The 15,550-nt window shown below is 36.8% G+C and overlaps 1 protein-coding gene across 1 annotated transcript; it reads left to right on the forward strand.

Moving 5' to 3' along the window:
• Positions 1–205: 205 nt before the first annotated feature.
• Positions 206–7,937, forward strand: LOC112513115 (NADH dehydrogenase [ubiquinone] iron-sulfur protein 1, mitochondrial-like). Its single transcript, XM_025119260.1, has 5 exons — positions 206–719; positions 2,813–3,059; positions 4,208–4,502; positions 5,519–5,893; positions 6,774–7,937. Exons 1-5 carry the CDS (start codon positions 305–307, stop codon positions 7,674–7,676), a joined length of 2,235 nt encoding a protein of 744 aa, XP_024975028.1. The 5' UTR covers positions 206–304; the 3' UTR covers positions 7,677–7,937.
• The last annotated feature ends 7,613 nt before the right edge of the window (positions 7,938–15,550 follow it).

Genomic DNA, 15,550 nt, shown 5'->3' on the forward strand with positions numbered 1-15,550 from the left:
GGCACGTGCCACCCATGGCACCTATGTAGGTCCGCCCATGGTTACGGTCCCTTGTTGGTCTCGGACTACTTGCCAACGGAAAAGATGTGGGTGAAAACGGGCTAAGGCCCAATGGGCCTTTGAATTTTGGAGGAAATGGACCTGGAGCGTGTTCCCCTCTGCTCGTGAATGGTGTCTATGGTGTCCACACGCCCTGCCCCGTTTTTCCGGCCAAACTACAGTACATACTTCATTTTTCAACTTCCATTCATCAAGTTCTAGAGGGAGAAACCATAGGTTTCTAGCGATAGGAGAGTAATAATCAATGGGGTTGGGTTTGCTAGCTTCCAGAGCCCTTCGATCATCGTCATCTAGGGTTTTGTCAACAAATCCTAGATACAATCTTTTTCGAACCATCGTCTCCACACCCGAGCTTCACAAACCTGAAGCCGCGGCTGAAGCGGCTGCTGAGCCCGATCTTCCAAAGCGCACTCCTGTTGCCGGAGCTAGGGTTCATTTCCCCAATCCAGATGATGTCATCGAGGTCTTTGTCGATGGGTATCCGGTTAAGATCCCAAAGGGGATGACTGTTTTGCAGGCTTGTTCGGTCGCCGGCGTTGACATTCCACGGTTTTGTTACCATGACCGCCTTTCCATTGCCGGTAATTGCCGTATGTGTCTCGTCGAAGTGGAGAAGTCACCCAAGCCAGTTGCTTCTTGCGCAATGCCGGCACTTCCTGGTAAAATTTCTATTCTATTTTAGTTGCTAACTCTGTGAAGCCTTAGATTTATAATTTGAATAATTTAATTTAATTTTCACAACGTACGCACACTAAACTCCAGATTGTTTAGATGGTTAATAGCTATAGATGTGGGTTTGGCTTGCTAAAGTTTGATAAATATTAGATCAATATGAATTCTAGGATGCTGTATAGGCTTTCAAAAGTGATGCCTATATTGTTGATCGGGTAATGGGATTGACAATCAATATCTGCGAAGCTTGATTTTTCTTAATTCATTTATATGATCTTTGTTCACACTTAATTAGGTGGTACATAGAAGTGGGTGATGTATATCAAAGTAAACTTTACATATGAGCTTTCAGTTAAGACTACTGTTTGGTGGTATTTGGTACTTCTTGACATAGAATGCAGTATTGTGAAATTTGCAAGATAGTTACATGGTTAGATGTATTCATGAAAATAAATTTTGTTACTGCATTCCTGGTAGTTGAGATATACTCTTTTATATTTTGTTATAGCTATTGATCAGTGGCTTTGTAATTTTATTTTTTTGATTGAGATCATGTGTGATATTCTATCAGTTTTTACTGGATATATTCGTTTTCAGCGTCATGTTATTTACATATTTCTTGGCTTGTTCTCTATATACCTGCTTTGTGCATTAAATTGTAATAAAGAATTCACTTCTTTGATTGACAATTGATTTTGTTTTCTAGTTTGTTTATCCGCTTCATTGCTAATGGCCTAAGAAACACTATACAAGATCCATCGCACAACAAAGTATGCTTTGATTTTTCCAAGAAAGCACACTTAGGATACATTAAATTTTCATCATGTTATATAGATGAATATAAGGGAAAAACGTGGTTAGGTTATCACACTATTATATGGTACGTGAATGCTCATTACCTAAAAACAAGATTGAATAGGTTTAAATTTTTATATCCCTTGAATCGTTTCAGTGTGGCAGTATATCTTAGCATTTTCATCCATGTAAGTCAGGATACTTAGGTAGGGAAACTAAGTATTACGGATTCAATTTATATTCTTTCAAAGTCAGTTTCTCAGGGGTTGCATATTGTAAAGAATTTTGAAGTTTTACCTGAAAAGATGGAAGCTGTGATGTCATCTTTCCAGAAAGATAATTGAGAAAACTGTTGCGTATTTTCTTACATTTTGATCAATCATTATGTATCAAAGGCTTTAAATATAAGGAAAGATTGTTCAAGCATATAGAAGATGTGTATAGAGCATATTCAAAGGTTCCAATATCTGATATGTGTTTGGTATAGGTACTTCCGCCCTGGTAGTATCCGTGCTTCTTACATGAAGATTTGGTTCATTTTGTTCTTTCAACTAATTAGAATTTTGGATTGCTAAAGCTATTATTTTGTTTCAAATAGCTTGTGCTTCAGTAAGGGTTTACTATATCATTCTCTCCTTTTATGAATTTACATGAAAAGTATCACAAATAGGATAAATCATTATAAGTGTTTTTCATCTTCATTGGTTTAGATGTTATTGGGATTGACTCCATGCCAGCATGACTTTCTAGTGAGTTGCTGGTGGGCTCAAGGTTCTGCTGATGCCATTCTAATGATTTTATGACTTTGGGCTAGTTGGACATGACATGAGTGAAAAAGCCATTACCTGTGACACAATCTGTCTTCAGCTTTTGAGACAGCAACATGCGAGATTCAAAGACAAGAGAAAAGAGAGAGAGAGAGAGAGATAAAGATGAGGAGGGACATAAATCAAAGAGAGAATTTATGTAGACATAAATCATAGGGGAAGGAGAAGACTCATGAGAGAATGTACAAAGGTAGATAATTTGTTTTTTGGGGGGGGGGGGGAAGAGAAGGCTCGTGATTAGATTATTGTGTAAAATAGTGACTGTTGTTTATCTTGAAGAATTGACCAATCCACAATTCCACATCCCTCAAATCATCAGCAGACATTGTTACACTGAACCATGCATTTTCGACGATCTATTAAGGATTTGTATTCAGTTCAGCTTAATATGGACATGGTTCAAACTCTTCAATATTCTGAACCTGCATTTTCTAATGCATATGATGTTTTGGTTACAGGGATGAAAATAAAGACCGACACACCAATTGCAAAGAAGGCACGTGAAGGAGTAATGGAGTTCCTTCTGATGAATCATCCACTGGATTGCCCAATTTGTGATCAGGGTGGGGAGTGTGACCTCCAAGATCAGTCTATGGCTTTTGGATCCGATAGAGGTCGTTTTACTGAAACAAAAAGATCTGTGGTTGATAAGAATCTGGGTCCTTTGGTGAAGACTGTGATGACTCGTTGTATTCAGTGTACCAGGTATGCGTCATTTATGTGCTTATCTCACTCAGAATTTATGAAATTTTGGATTGTAGTGTACATTTTATACAACCATGCTTCATGTTCTCAGACAAGCCTGTCTCTCACAACTAGAGACCATCCATGTCGTACCTTTCAGATGACTTCTCCAAAACAACCACCATGTTTATTGTATCATTTTAAAGGATTATTTCGAAGCTGTTCTGAATCAGAAACTCTACTGTAAAATGTAATTTAATTTGCAAGCATTGTCTTGGAATGGAATTGAAGATGCTCATTTGTTGACTTCTCATTGCTGTGGCATTTACCTGGAACATGCATTCATCTTCTTATGTATAGAGTTATGTGCTTGATATGCAAACATAGTCATCTACATGGCTGTAAAAATGTGGCCTTTTTACAAATTTAGTTACATATTCAGTAATTTATGTTTCTCTGGTTTTTTATCAACATTTCTTGTTTTCTAGGTATCTTCACAGTGTTAATTGTTTTTGGCATGTGAATTTCCAAAATAGATATGCCAATTTTGATAAATTATGTGCTTCATGCAGTTATCACCTAATTGTATAGAAACTTGTGATATGGATTTGTGATTCACTTCTAGCTTGTTTCTTTCAGTGAACACTTGGCTATGAATGGAACACTTGACCATTATATTTGGTATATTTAGGTGATGGTTTATTTCTGTAACTTACGGAGATTATACGGACATCGTTTACTTATTAAGTTGACTGAAGCGGGTCATAATTATTTTTTAGGGTACATGGATGTGAACTACTTATGTTTGGCTTTCGTGCTTACTGCTCAATCATTCATGAGCTCGATAAATAAAATGTTTTCTGGATACTCTAAATTTGAAGTTACTTGATTTTTGTCGTCCTTAGATATTCATAAGAACCACATTCATTGGTATTGAAAAGTCACGTCTCTTTAATTTTAGTGTTACTGTTTTGCTGCAGTCAGTTTTTGTCTGCTATGTAGTATTACTTGATTGATTCTACAGATACGCCTTTGATTTGTGAAAGTCCTCTTTTAACTGTGCTAAACTAGTGCATGTATATATGTTATTTCATTTTTCTTCTTGATGAGTGAGTAGTGGTGGCTCTGCTTTATTTTTGTTGCTAATATACTCAGAATCTGTTGAGCAGATGTGTCAGGTTTGCAAGTGAAATAGCTGGGGTGCAGGATCTTGGCATGTTGGGGCGTGGGAGTGGAGAAGAAATTGGCACCTATGTTGAAAAGCTTATGACCAGTGAACTTTCAGGGAATGTAATTGATATTTGTCCTGTAGGAGCACTCACCTCGAAGCCATTTGCTTTTAAAGCTCGAAATTGGGAGTTGAAGGGAACAGAAAGCATTGATGTTACAGATGCTGTTGGTTCCAACATACGTATTGACAGTAGAGGTCCAGAGGTCATGCGCATTGTTCCACGGTTAAATGAGGTATTATGCTTACTCATCTTCATGTATATGAGCTTTAACATGGTATTTGCTTGATCTGTATTAGATGTTCTACATTTTTTTGTTCGAAAGTATTATCAGTTTTTCTATGATTAAGATTTGGTTAACTCTATTTCGGTATTTTTGTAGCTCTGTTTTTTAGGTACAATAATCATTTCTTCTTTCGAAAAATAAGGAATTCTTGTCTACATCTAAGTTTGTGCTAAAACTTTTAGGATGAAATTGGCGAATGGAAGGGTTTAAAGTTTTTGTGATCTGGGTTATGTTTCTCTCCAAGTGGGATCTTTTTGTTCTTGGGGGGGGGGGGGGAGTTTCGGTTTCGGTAGGGTTGCTTAAGTTCACAAACAAAAAGGTTGGTTCAACCTTATAGGCTTTTGGTTAAATGTTGTAAAAGATACTGCTGATTTTTCCACCTTATTGAAAGCCTGTTTTTCTCTCTTTTTGTGCATAGCAAGGGAATGTCGTCTATTTCTCATGTTATATTATTGAAATTAATGACCGGCTCTCATGGCGCTGATCTTCAGCCCTACGATGAGGGCACCCAAATTTCTCTTCATATGTCATGCCGTTTGGAGTTTCTATCTACACTCAATATTCAATTATACTTATAATTATGATGTAATAACGACATCAACTGTGAGAAGTAAATATCTATTGATCATCAGAACAATCAGTCATATCGGAAAAGCCTGCATATTCTTGGTGGAGAGTTTCTCTTGCATATTTTTCCAAGGCCTCTTTGAGTTATGGGTTGGTGGACTTGAGGCCCTCATTCACATATGATTTTTAAACCTCTGTGCTGTTTGCTCTTGTTTGATCCATAATTCCTCGTTTCCACATCCTCTATATGATCCTTGTTCTCCTTGAGGAATATTTAAAAAAGCAGTGTTGAACAAAGACATTAAAATAAGCCTAAAGAAAAGAAGTGAACTGAATTGCACAAATAGTTTTGTTTATCAGAAATCTTGCTTATCAGTTCCTACATTGACCTGAAACAGGACATCAATGAGGAATGGATATCAGACAAAACACGTTTCTGTTATGATGGTCTAAAGAGACAGAGACTTAGTGATCCGATGATTCGTGGTGCTGATGGACGGTTTAAGCCTGTGAGCTGGCGTGATGCTCTTGCTGTGGTGGCTGAGGTCATCCACCAAATTAAACCTGAAGAAATTGTAGGGGTAGCTGGTAAACTCAGTGATGCAGAATCCATGATGTTACTCAAAGATTTCTTGAACAAAATGGGGTCAAATAATGTTTGGTGCGAGGGAAATGGCAAGAATACAGATGCAGATCTGCGTTCCGGATATCTCTTGAATAGCAGCATCGGTGGATTGGAAAAAGCTGATTGTTTTCTTCTTGTTGGTACCCAGGTAATGTTTTGTGACTAATGTTGGTCAAATTTTCAGCCATAAGGTTTGAATCACTTCGGCAATCAATTATTAATACCAGCAATTTTCTGAAGTTTAAGACCAAAGAAAAGCACACTTATGATGTTCTTGCTATCATCCTTGAGCCCTAGTTTGTGTCTGTGTTTCATTGTTGATTAGAGACTTCTTGTATTCAAAATAATATACTCGTTCCGTCCTAAAATAAGTGTCCACTTTCATAAATAAGTGCCTACTTTCCAATTCTACCCTTACTTCTAAGATGGAGAAATTCATTATTTCGAAAAATTGTCATTAGTTAATTAAAAAGTGTAATAGTTACACATTTCTAAAACTGTCTTTCATTGTGGACGTTTATTTTGGGACGGAGGGAGTAGTTAGATTAAAAATGTACGAAACTAAAATTAGGACTATGCAGTTCCATATGGAAGTCAAAATTATGAGTTACCGTATTTTTAATGATCAGAATTCAGGAGAAGTCTAGTTATAGAAGATCGATTAAATTTAATTAGCTAAATCAATACGGCTTTGGGGAAATGTTAAGTACATTCTTAATCGATGATTAACTTCCTACATATCATGAATCGTTCATTCTTTTGAGAGAGATGAATATATTAGGTCTATTTACTAAATCATGGCTCATGCTATTGGCTTTTTGTTGAAGCTTATAATATTTATAAATGGAAAATTAAGTTCACACACACGTCTCACCTCATGGGGAGACTTGAGTTAAACCCCTGATCTCTAGGAAGGTGAGGTTACTCTGTACAGTTGGCGAATAGCCCTTTGGGGATTTGTCTTCTTTTCTTCCCATTTTTTGTTGGAAGTAATAACACCAAGGTTTGCAAACATTTTCAATTGGCAGCCAAGAGTTGAAGCTGCTATGGTAAATGCCAGAATCCGCAAAACTGTTAGAGCAACCCAAGCTAAGGTCGGGTACATTGGCCCTGCAGCCGATTTCAACTATGATCATCAGCATCTTGGCACTGGCCCCGAAACCCTAGTGGCAATCGCTGATGGCGGCCATCCATTCAGTTCCACACTCGCAAGTGCCAAAAACCCTGCCATCATTGTGGGTGCAGGTATCTTCGAAAGGGAAGATAAGGACGCTATTTTTTCCGTCCTCCAATCTATGGCCGCCAAAAACGAGAACTTAATCCGACCTGATTGGAACGGGCTTAATGTTTTGCTCTTGAATGCCGCCCAAGCCGCTGCTCTCGACCTTGGACTTGTGCCTGAATCCGACAATGCCATCGAATCTGCAAAGTTCGTGTACTTAATGGGTGCTGATGATGTTAACTTAGATAAACTTCCAAAAGATGCATTTGTGGTTTATCAGGGACACCATGGCGATAATGGCGTTTATCGAGCAAATGTGATCCTCCCATCAGCGGTGTTTAGCGAGAAGGAAGGGATATATGAGAATACGGAAGGGTGTTCCCAGCAAACTGTCCCGGCGGTCCCCACCATCGGCGATGCTCGAGAAGATTGGAAGATAATCCGAGCACTTTCTGAGGTTTCTGGGGTGAGACTACCTTACGACACCATTCATGGGGTCAGGTCACGGATACGGACCGTGGCTCCAAATCTACTGAATCTTGATGAGCGAGAACCGGCTGCTTTTTCCGTTTCGTTGAAACCTGAGAGCCCTAAAAAGGTAAGTAAATTACCGTTTGGTGTTATGGTCGATAACTTCTATATGACCGATGCCATTACTAGAGCATCGAAGATAATGGCACAGTGCAGTGCCGTGTTGACGAAAAAATGAGCAGCCATCAAAACTTTTAAGTTTTAATAAAGCGGCCGTTTTCTGGTTCGAGTTCTCGGGTAAGAGGGCCGAAGCGCGGAGATGGAATGAAAAAACGAAAAATTTGTTTGTATAAAAGTACTTGCGGCGTAGAGAGTTTATGCTCATAAATGGCAAGTTGAACAGTTTGTTTTTGTAAGTTAAGAAGTTCTTCTCTGTTATGGATTTTTATTATATGAATTGCAAAAACCATGTTTAAATATACAAAATTTGTCATGAAAATCTACTTTCTTTTAGGCTTTTGAGACTGATTTGTGTTCATTAACCAAACTGATTGGTTTGAGCTTGACTTCAATGGTCAAAAGTACTAGGAGGTTCCAGATTCAAATCCAAGGAGGAATAAAAATTCCCTTGTGGCCACGGAGGTTCAAATGCGGTGACTCCGGGCTATTTGCAAAGCAGGTGGTCGTCCTGGTATTAGTCGACTCGCATAGCGGGTTGGATATCCAGGTTAATAAAAAAAAAAAAACTTACAAATCCTTAGGGGCTGTTTATTAAACACTTACCCGATAAGCGCTTGTCGGTAAAATTTAAAACTATCACTTACTTATCGGGTAAGACTTTAGTCCACCAAAACGGCACCATATGTAACAATTTACCCAGTAAGCGCTTACCGTGGTAAGGGTCGTCGCCCTCACTTATCGGGTAAGACTCTTGATCCTTGTCTCGCTCTTACTAGGTAAGATTTTTAGTTCTTACCATATTCATCACGTAAGATAATTTGACTTGATAAGCGCTTGCCCGGGTAAGTGTATGGTAAACGACCCCTTAGTCTTTTGAAGTTTAAAACCAAAACCAGTCAATAATTAGGTCTGTTTGGTAGTAAGCGTTTACCGGGATAAGTGTTATCCTGAACACCTGGTAATTAAATAAAATGGTAAAATGACAAAAATCCGTTCTCATGAGTAGGGCTGTAAACGAACCGAACGAACACGAACGGAGGCTTGCTTATGTTCGTTCGTTTAACTTAACCGAACAAACGAACGAACACAAACGTTAAACGATCGAAAACCTTTGTGTTCGTGTTCGTTTATGTTCGTTTATGTTCGTTTGTTAACATGTTAAACGAACGAACATAAACGAACGGGCTAAACGAACATAAATAAATATTATTTGAATTCAAAGTAAATAAATAAAAGATTATATATTAAATTTAATATATAAACGAACATAAACGAACGTTCACGAACATAAATGAACGAACGAGACTCTTGCTCATGTTCGTTTGTTTAACTTAATGAACAAAAAAAGTTTTTCATGTTCGTTCATTTATTAAATTAAACAACGTAAACGAATTTCCCGTCAAACGATTCGCTGAACGTTCGGTACGTTTACAGCTCTACTCATGAGGGGCACATGGACGGTTTAAAATTTGACAAAGCTAAGTTAATGGAGTTAAGTCAAAGAACCTAAACGGAAACCAAATATAAACCAAAAAACTCTCGGTATAATTATTTAACTTTAGGAACGAAATCCATAATTTGGTGTAGATTATATTGTACACTTTGTAATTCACTCGAAGCTTAATTTTTATTACAAGTGGGGCCAAGTAGAGGTACTCATAGGTTGGGTTGGTCGAGTTTAAGGCATTTAAACAACCCAACATAATGCTTGTGGTTTGAAAAATCTCAACCTTCTCTGACCCAAACCAAAATGTAACCCAATCCAACCCAACTCAAACCGTACGGGTTGGTCTGGTTGATACTTTGGTACATCAAAGTATTTTCATAACATTGAATATGTTGTTTTTTCCAGTCTATTCATAATTTTTTTTCCATATATATCACATTCAATTAATTTTCTTAATTTGTACACACATATATATATATATATATATATATATATATGTGTGTGTGTGTGTGTTCAAAGTTACTGAACATATATACAAAGGAGCTAGTTATACAGATATGGAGAATAGATTGAAAATATATTATATATGTATACGAAGAAGGTAAATGATGGTGTAATTATCTAATGTACATATTAATAGAGACTCAACAATCATACTAAATCTAAGAAATAAAAGGGTACCGGTTCATTTGAGTTGGGTTGGGTTCAAATAAAAGCAACCCGATATCAACCCAATATTTACAGTTTCAAGATTTTACAACTAGATTAGACATAAGGTTTGCTTCAGGTTGAGTTATTTTACGTTTGGTTGAGTAGGGTTGATCTGCTTGGTTGGGTTTTTGTTTTTGAACACCCTAGGGCCAAGATTAATGGTTTAATTCCCAACCAAACAAAAAACCAGCTTTCAAACTGTGACATCCATGACTTTTATCTTGTCTCAGTTTATATTATACCTTTTTATGTTTATTATCAATCAAGATTCAAGAATACATCCACCAAAACAAGCTTTCAAAATGCCATCTTTCAACCTATAAACCTTGTGGCTTTATATATACATATTCCAAATCCAAACCATCTTCAATTTCATCATGATCGAAAAAGAAAACCCGACCGAAACTGTTGATGAATTAGCCCTCGTGAAAGTTGCTTCATGGGCTTGGTATCGACATGGATCAGGGTTCGAACAGAAAAAAGTTTCCGAAAGCGACAATATGGAATTTACTGACGATGTTGTTGCTAGGCCATCTAGGTACAAAATGGAAGCCATGAAAAACCCACAACATATGCCAACATATTTTCGAAGATCGATGTCGAATGGTGATCATGTTGGAAGTTCTCTTCTTGATGTGTATGAAGTTGAGAGGATTTCGAAGGATCTTGATTACTATATAGAGTCGAGTTGTGACCAGTATTATTGTAACAAACCAGCCGATGGTGTTTGTGATCCTGGTGGCAGGAAAAATGGATTGCCGTTGCCGGAAAGGGTTATTAGTGGCGCAAAAGCTAAGAAAAGAAGAAAACGAAAGAAATGGTTTCGACTAATTTACGAGGTGTGTGGATCGAATAAAGGAGATGTGGTGGGGGATGAATCCCGTAACTCAATAGCTAGCGATGTGAAGTCTCAACGAAGAGCTACATCTAAATAGTGTTATCAATTTCATATTTTGACGTGGGAGTGTATATGAAACAACATATCGGTGTTGTTCTATATATGAAATGTTCATTGAGTGCTTTGCGCGTGGTAAAAAAAACACCAAAATACGTTCATATATGAAACATACACACTCGTACACACACAAGAACAAAACATATGAAACGATATGAATCAAAAATCAAACATATTGAATGGTTTGGATTGATAATCATGGGGTTTGTAATATTTATTGGGATTTTATTTGATTACTGGTCTCTCTCTCTTGACTTGTTTCTATCACCATAATTACTGAAGTCTCTCTCTCTTGACTTGTTTCTATCACCATAATTACTGAAACAATAACAAATTAACTGAAACAATAACAAATTAATGCAACCAAACTTAACTACCAAGTGATTTGGAAGGTCCAATAACTTGTGAAATCCAAATGCACAACAAACCCAACAACAACAAATGCGAATAACAATAATCTAGATGTTCCAAAACATGCTTCAACGAAAATAAACACCCACAAGGTTAATAACAACCATATATATATATATATATATGCTAGGATCTAAGCATATAACATCATCACAAACAAATAACAACATAACGATTTAATGTGGTTCAAAGAGAGAGATAACAAGTATTATATTACCATCAAGTAGATTACAAGACATTTTAATTAATATAGAAGAAGTCTAACAGCAGAAATACACACCCATTCAGAATGGAACAAGCAAGAGTACCCATTCAGACACAAGCAAAGTTACAAATACTACACACCCCACTACCACTACCTACATTAATTTAAACATAAAATCAAATACAGAATCAACCATTAAGTTCAGACATGAAACTTACCCTTGGGAACATCTGTTTCATTCTGTGATTTCTCCCAGTTCATTCCATCAAAGTGCTTAATCTCTATATGACTTAATGTCCCTGGATCGACACATCTATATGTAATCGCTATCCCTTTATTAGACCTTGGAGTATAAAAAGATGTTATGCCACAGACCTTGCAGAATGTGTGTTTTGCTGAGTTAGTACCGAAAGTGTAGGTGGTGATGAAGTTTTCTGAGTCTCCCAAAAGCTCAAACCTTTCAAAAGGCACAACAAAAGTGTCTCTTTCTTTCTCTTAGAAAAAAAATCAAATTTATAAGGCATCAAAAATGTCTAATTAATAACATAGACCGTTTTATATGACTTAATTTACAAAAACCTATTTTATAGTAGCGAAAGACAGAAGGTCAAACCTTTCAAAAGGCACAACGAAGTGAGTGTTTCTTCTCATGGAACAATCTGAGCAATTACATTGCCATGCGACAACGCTGGCGGGTGACTGAGCTCGCCATCTCACACGTCTACAGTGGCATCCGCCGTTATGCACCACCATCTCCGAACCCATTTTCCGACGGTTTAATTCTTCAGCCACTTCAATTCGTCTGCACTCTAGCTATATATACATACACACATATATATATATATATATATATATACACATACATTCACATTTGTATAAGATCGATGAGACTTGGTTCAAACCATTGACTTTTTATTGTTGTCTAGTAAAGATGAGAAAAGGAAAGCAAGTTGGCATCGCTAGAAACTGACATGTAGACTACATCCATAACACATGTCACCGTTCACCTCCTTTTTGCATCAAGATATATATGTTCCTCACCTATTTATTTATTTATATGTGCTTACCAAATTAAGTTATAAAATTTATGTTCCATTATGCTACCAAATTGTGTCGGTTTGGGTACACGTAATTTTTTTGAAGTTCGTTCGAATCTCAATACACTTAAAATGAATTAAAATATGTATAGGTTGGATTTCGGTGAGAATGGAGGTTATGGTGAAAAGCGTAAGAAGAGATTTTCACCGTTGAATCAATCATAATTGAATGTCAACACTAATGAGGTGCACTGAGATGCATCAGATTAATTCTCTTCTAAAACGTGATTCATGGGTGCACATAAAGTTAAAAGTGATAAGGGTTTAGAATTATCTTATTACACTAATCACCATAACTTCATTTCTCACACGATGCTTTCCGAATATATACACACACTTATATACTTGTAAAAATGCATATAGTCTATTTGAGTTGGGATCATTTGGACCAGCCACTTTTGTATGAATGTGACACATACCGTGAAAGATCCGGTTTTTCTTATGAGGGTTTGTTGTGATTTTCTATGTTTTTCTTGTGAGGGTTTGGTATTTTGCTGTAAAGTTTGTTGTTTTGCTGTCGAGATTGACGAGATAAAAAGAAACTCCTCCAAGGGCTCTAGGCCTGCACGAAAACTGGAATTTCTTACATGATTCCAAGTCTAACCTATATATGTGTAGCATGAAAGATTAAAATAAACTTTTTAAAAGAACGTTAATGGGAAATATCTGAAAAAATCCAACGGACTTTTCAATTTCGTGTGATTAAGTCTCTAGATAATTTTTTTGAACAAATAAATACTCCAACTTTTTTAAATTGGTGATACATCCTTCTCGCAATTTTTTTACCCATGACCGGCTTTGGAGGTAAATCAATTTTAAATTAAAAAAATAGCTAAATTAAACGGAAAAAAAAAACCTAATTGACTAAGCGCTATAGCCATTCGCTCATCACAGTGCCATCACTGTTGCCCCCAACCATCTCCTGCGTTGTCGCCCCTAGCCATCTCCAACACCATCGTCATTGACCCCTACCATCTCAAGTGTGATATATTGTCTTATTAATTTTTTTGTTTGCTCATCGTAAGTTCGATCATCACCATTAGCAACCAATTAGTTTGTAATTCTTAGTGGCATAACATCGTTTGTTTCTCTTGAGTACCACAACTAACAGTTAAGCAATATCCTCGTCTTATTGTAGCCATATTTTCATCTGAGTACCACAAAAACGTCTGATTCCAACAAAACAATGAGAAAGGAATTTGGGTTTAAGCATTGATATAATTAATATGTATGCATATACCACGTCTGATTCTCTAACAACATGAGTTCATAATATCTTTTTCACATTACACATCCAACAAAATAATGAGAAAAGAATTTGGGATAATTTAGGACATGTAATTGGAAAAGATTTAATGAGAGCACATATAGTTTTGGAAGTACGCATGAGGATGATTGCCAGATGGAGTAGATGCATGAGGCCCCGAAGTGTCGATACACAATAATCCACGAGTTTGGATGCCGATGCATCGAGTCTCAAGGGAAAGAGGCCCAAGCGAAGACAGAAGAATAAAGGGTCGAGACAAAGAAGTGAAGAGATGTTGAGCATCCTAGAGAAACAAAGTAGGAAAGAACAAATTTGGGAGAGCAAAGACATTTGAGAGAAGTACGAGGCGAGATTAGGTGGGGAGGATGTCAACACCTAGCAAGAATGTTATCTGAAAATCTAGAACACCTTGGATCAATCAATAAGATAGAGGAACCTTAGACAAGGATCAAAAAGGAACAAGCAAGGTCAAGAGGAGCCAATCATATTCCGAAAGAATCCAAACCTTTTAAGGGCTTATGCAATTAGAACTTTTCTTATAAAAATCTAGTAGAATAATGTAGATAGAATTCTTTAGATACTTGGTGAGAGTTATATAAATAAAGGTAGCCTCTGACTATAAATCATCTCATAATCTACTCAACTATAGAGAAATTGAACGGGGTCATTCCAATAATTTTTGAGGCCTGGTTACATGTATACCAAGACTATTGATCGATTGGATGAGTAATTGCTAAGAGAAAAGGGATTGGGGCAAGGTGAAATTGCTAAATCATTAATTTTAGTCCTGGGAAGTGATGACTTACACATGAAATGTTTGTAGAAGCGGGGTTGAATAGAAACAACAGATTTTCACTTTTTAATTCTATATTTTTACAAAAGAAAGAATTACAAATATGTTAAGCTAGGAAGGTAAGATATGTGATCCTAAACAACCTGGTGACAAATTTGCTAACACTAACCACAAGCGTGGTGCTTGATTGGTTTGAGCTTGACTCCAAAGGTCAAAAGTACCAGGAGGTCCCAGGTTGAAATCAAAGGAGGAATAAAAAATCCCCTTGTGGCCATGGAGGTTCAAATGCGGTGCCTCCAGGCTATTTGCAAAGCAGGTGGTCGCCCTGGGATTAGTCGGCTCGCATAGTGGGTTGGATATCCAAGTTAATCAATTTTTTTTTTGCTAACACTAAAAGAGTGAAGGAAAAAGGTACTCTTTCAGATCTGAAGGACTAAAACAGTTCTTTAGATGTTGATGCTGATTTCACTTAAGAAACTATCATAAAGAAGTTCGGTCAAAACGAGTGAATGGTATTGAATGACAAGGGTTACCTTCTATAGCCACTATTGTACTAAATGCTATTGTCCAACTTTAACACGTGTCTTTATCTGATATGTTGATCCATGCATGCTTGTAGTCTTCATATCAGCCTTTGTGGTTTTTGTTAACCTTTCCTATCCTTCTGTTTGCTGAGGGAACAGTAAAAGAAGTAGACACTAATAAAATAGTATTTTGAAACTTACTTTGGCTGACATGTTGTGCATATTCTCATACCAGGATGGGTGTTGGAGGCTTGGTGAGCCAAACTTGTTGGACAAGTTCGCACTCCAAAATCCGGCTTGCCAGTAGTAGTATTTTTCAGACTATTATTTGACTTTTATCTTGTATTAATCTTCTCTTTGGCTAGATGACAAACAACTTTGCGTTCGTTGACGATCTTGACCTCTCTTCAACTAGTCTTCAATTTTCTTGAAGGCATTTCATTCTTGGATCAATACAGATAGTTAAAAGACTTTAACAAGTGAAAATCTTATCTTTTTCTTTTCCAAAATATAATCTATATA

Source organism: Cynara cardunculus, assembly GCF_001531365.2.
Source record: "Cynara cardunculus var. scolymus isolate 2C chromosome LG 5, CcrdV1, whole genome shotgun sequence".
NCBI lineage: Eukaryota > Viridiplantae > Streptophyta > Magnoliopsida > Asterales > Asteraceae > Cynara > Cynara cardunculus.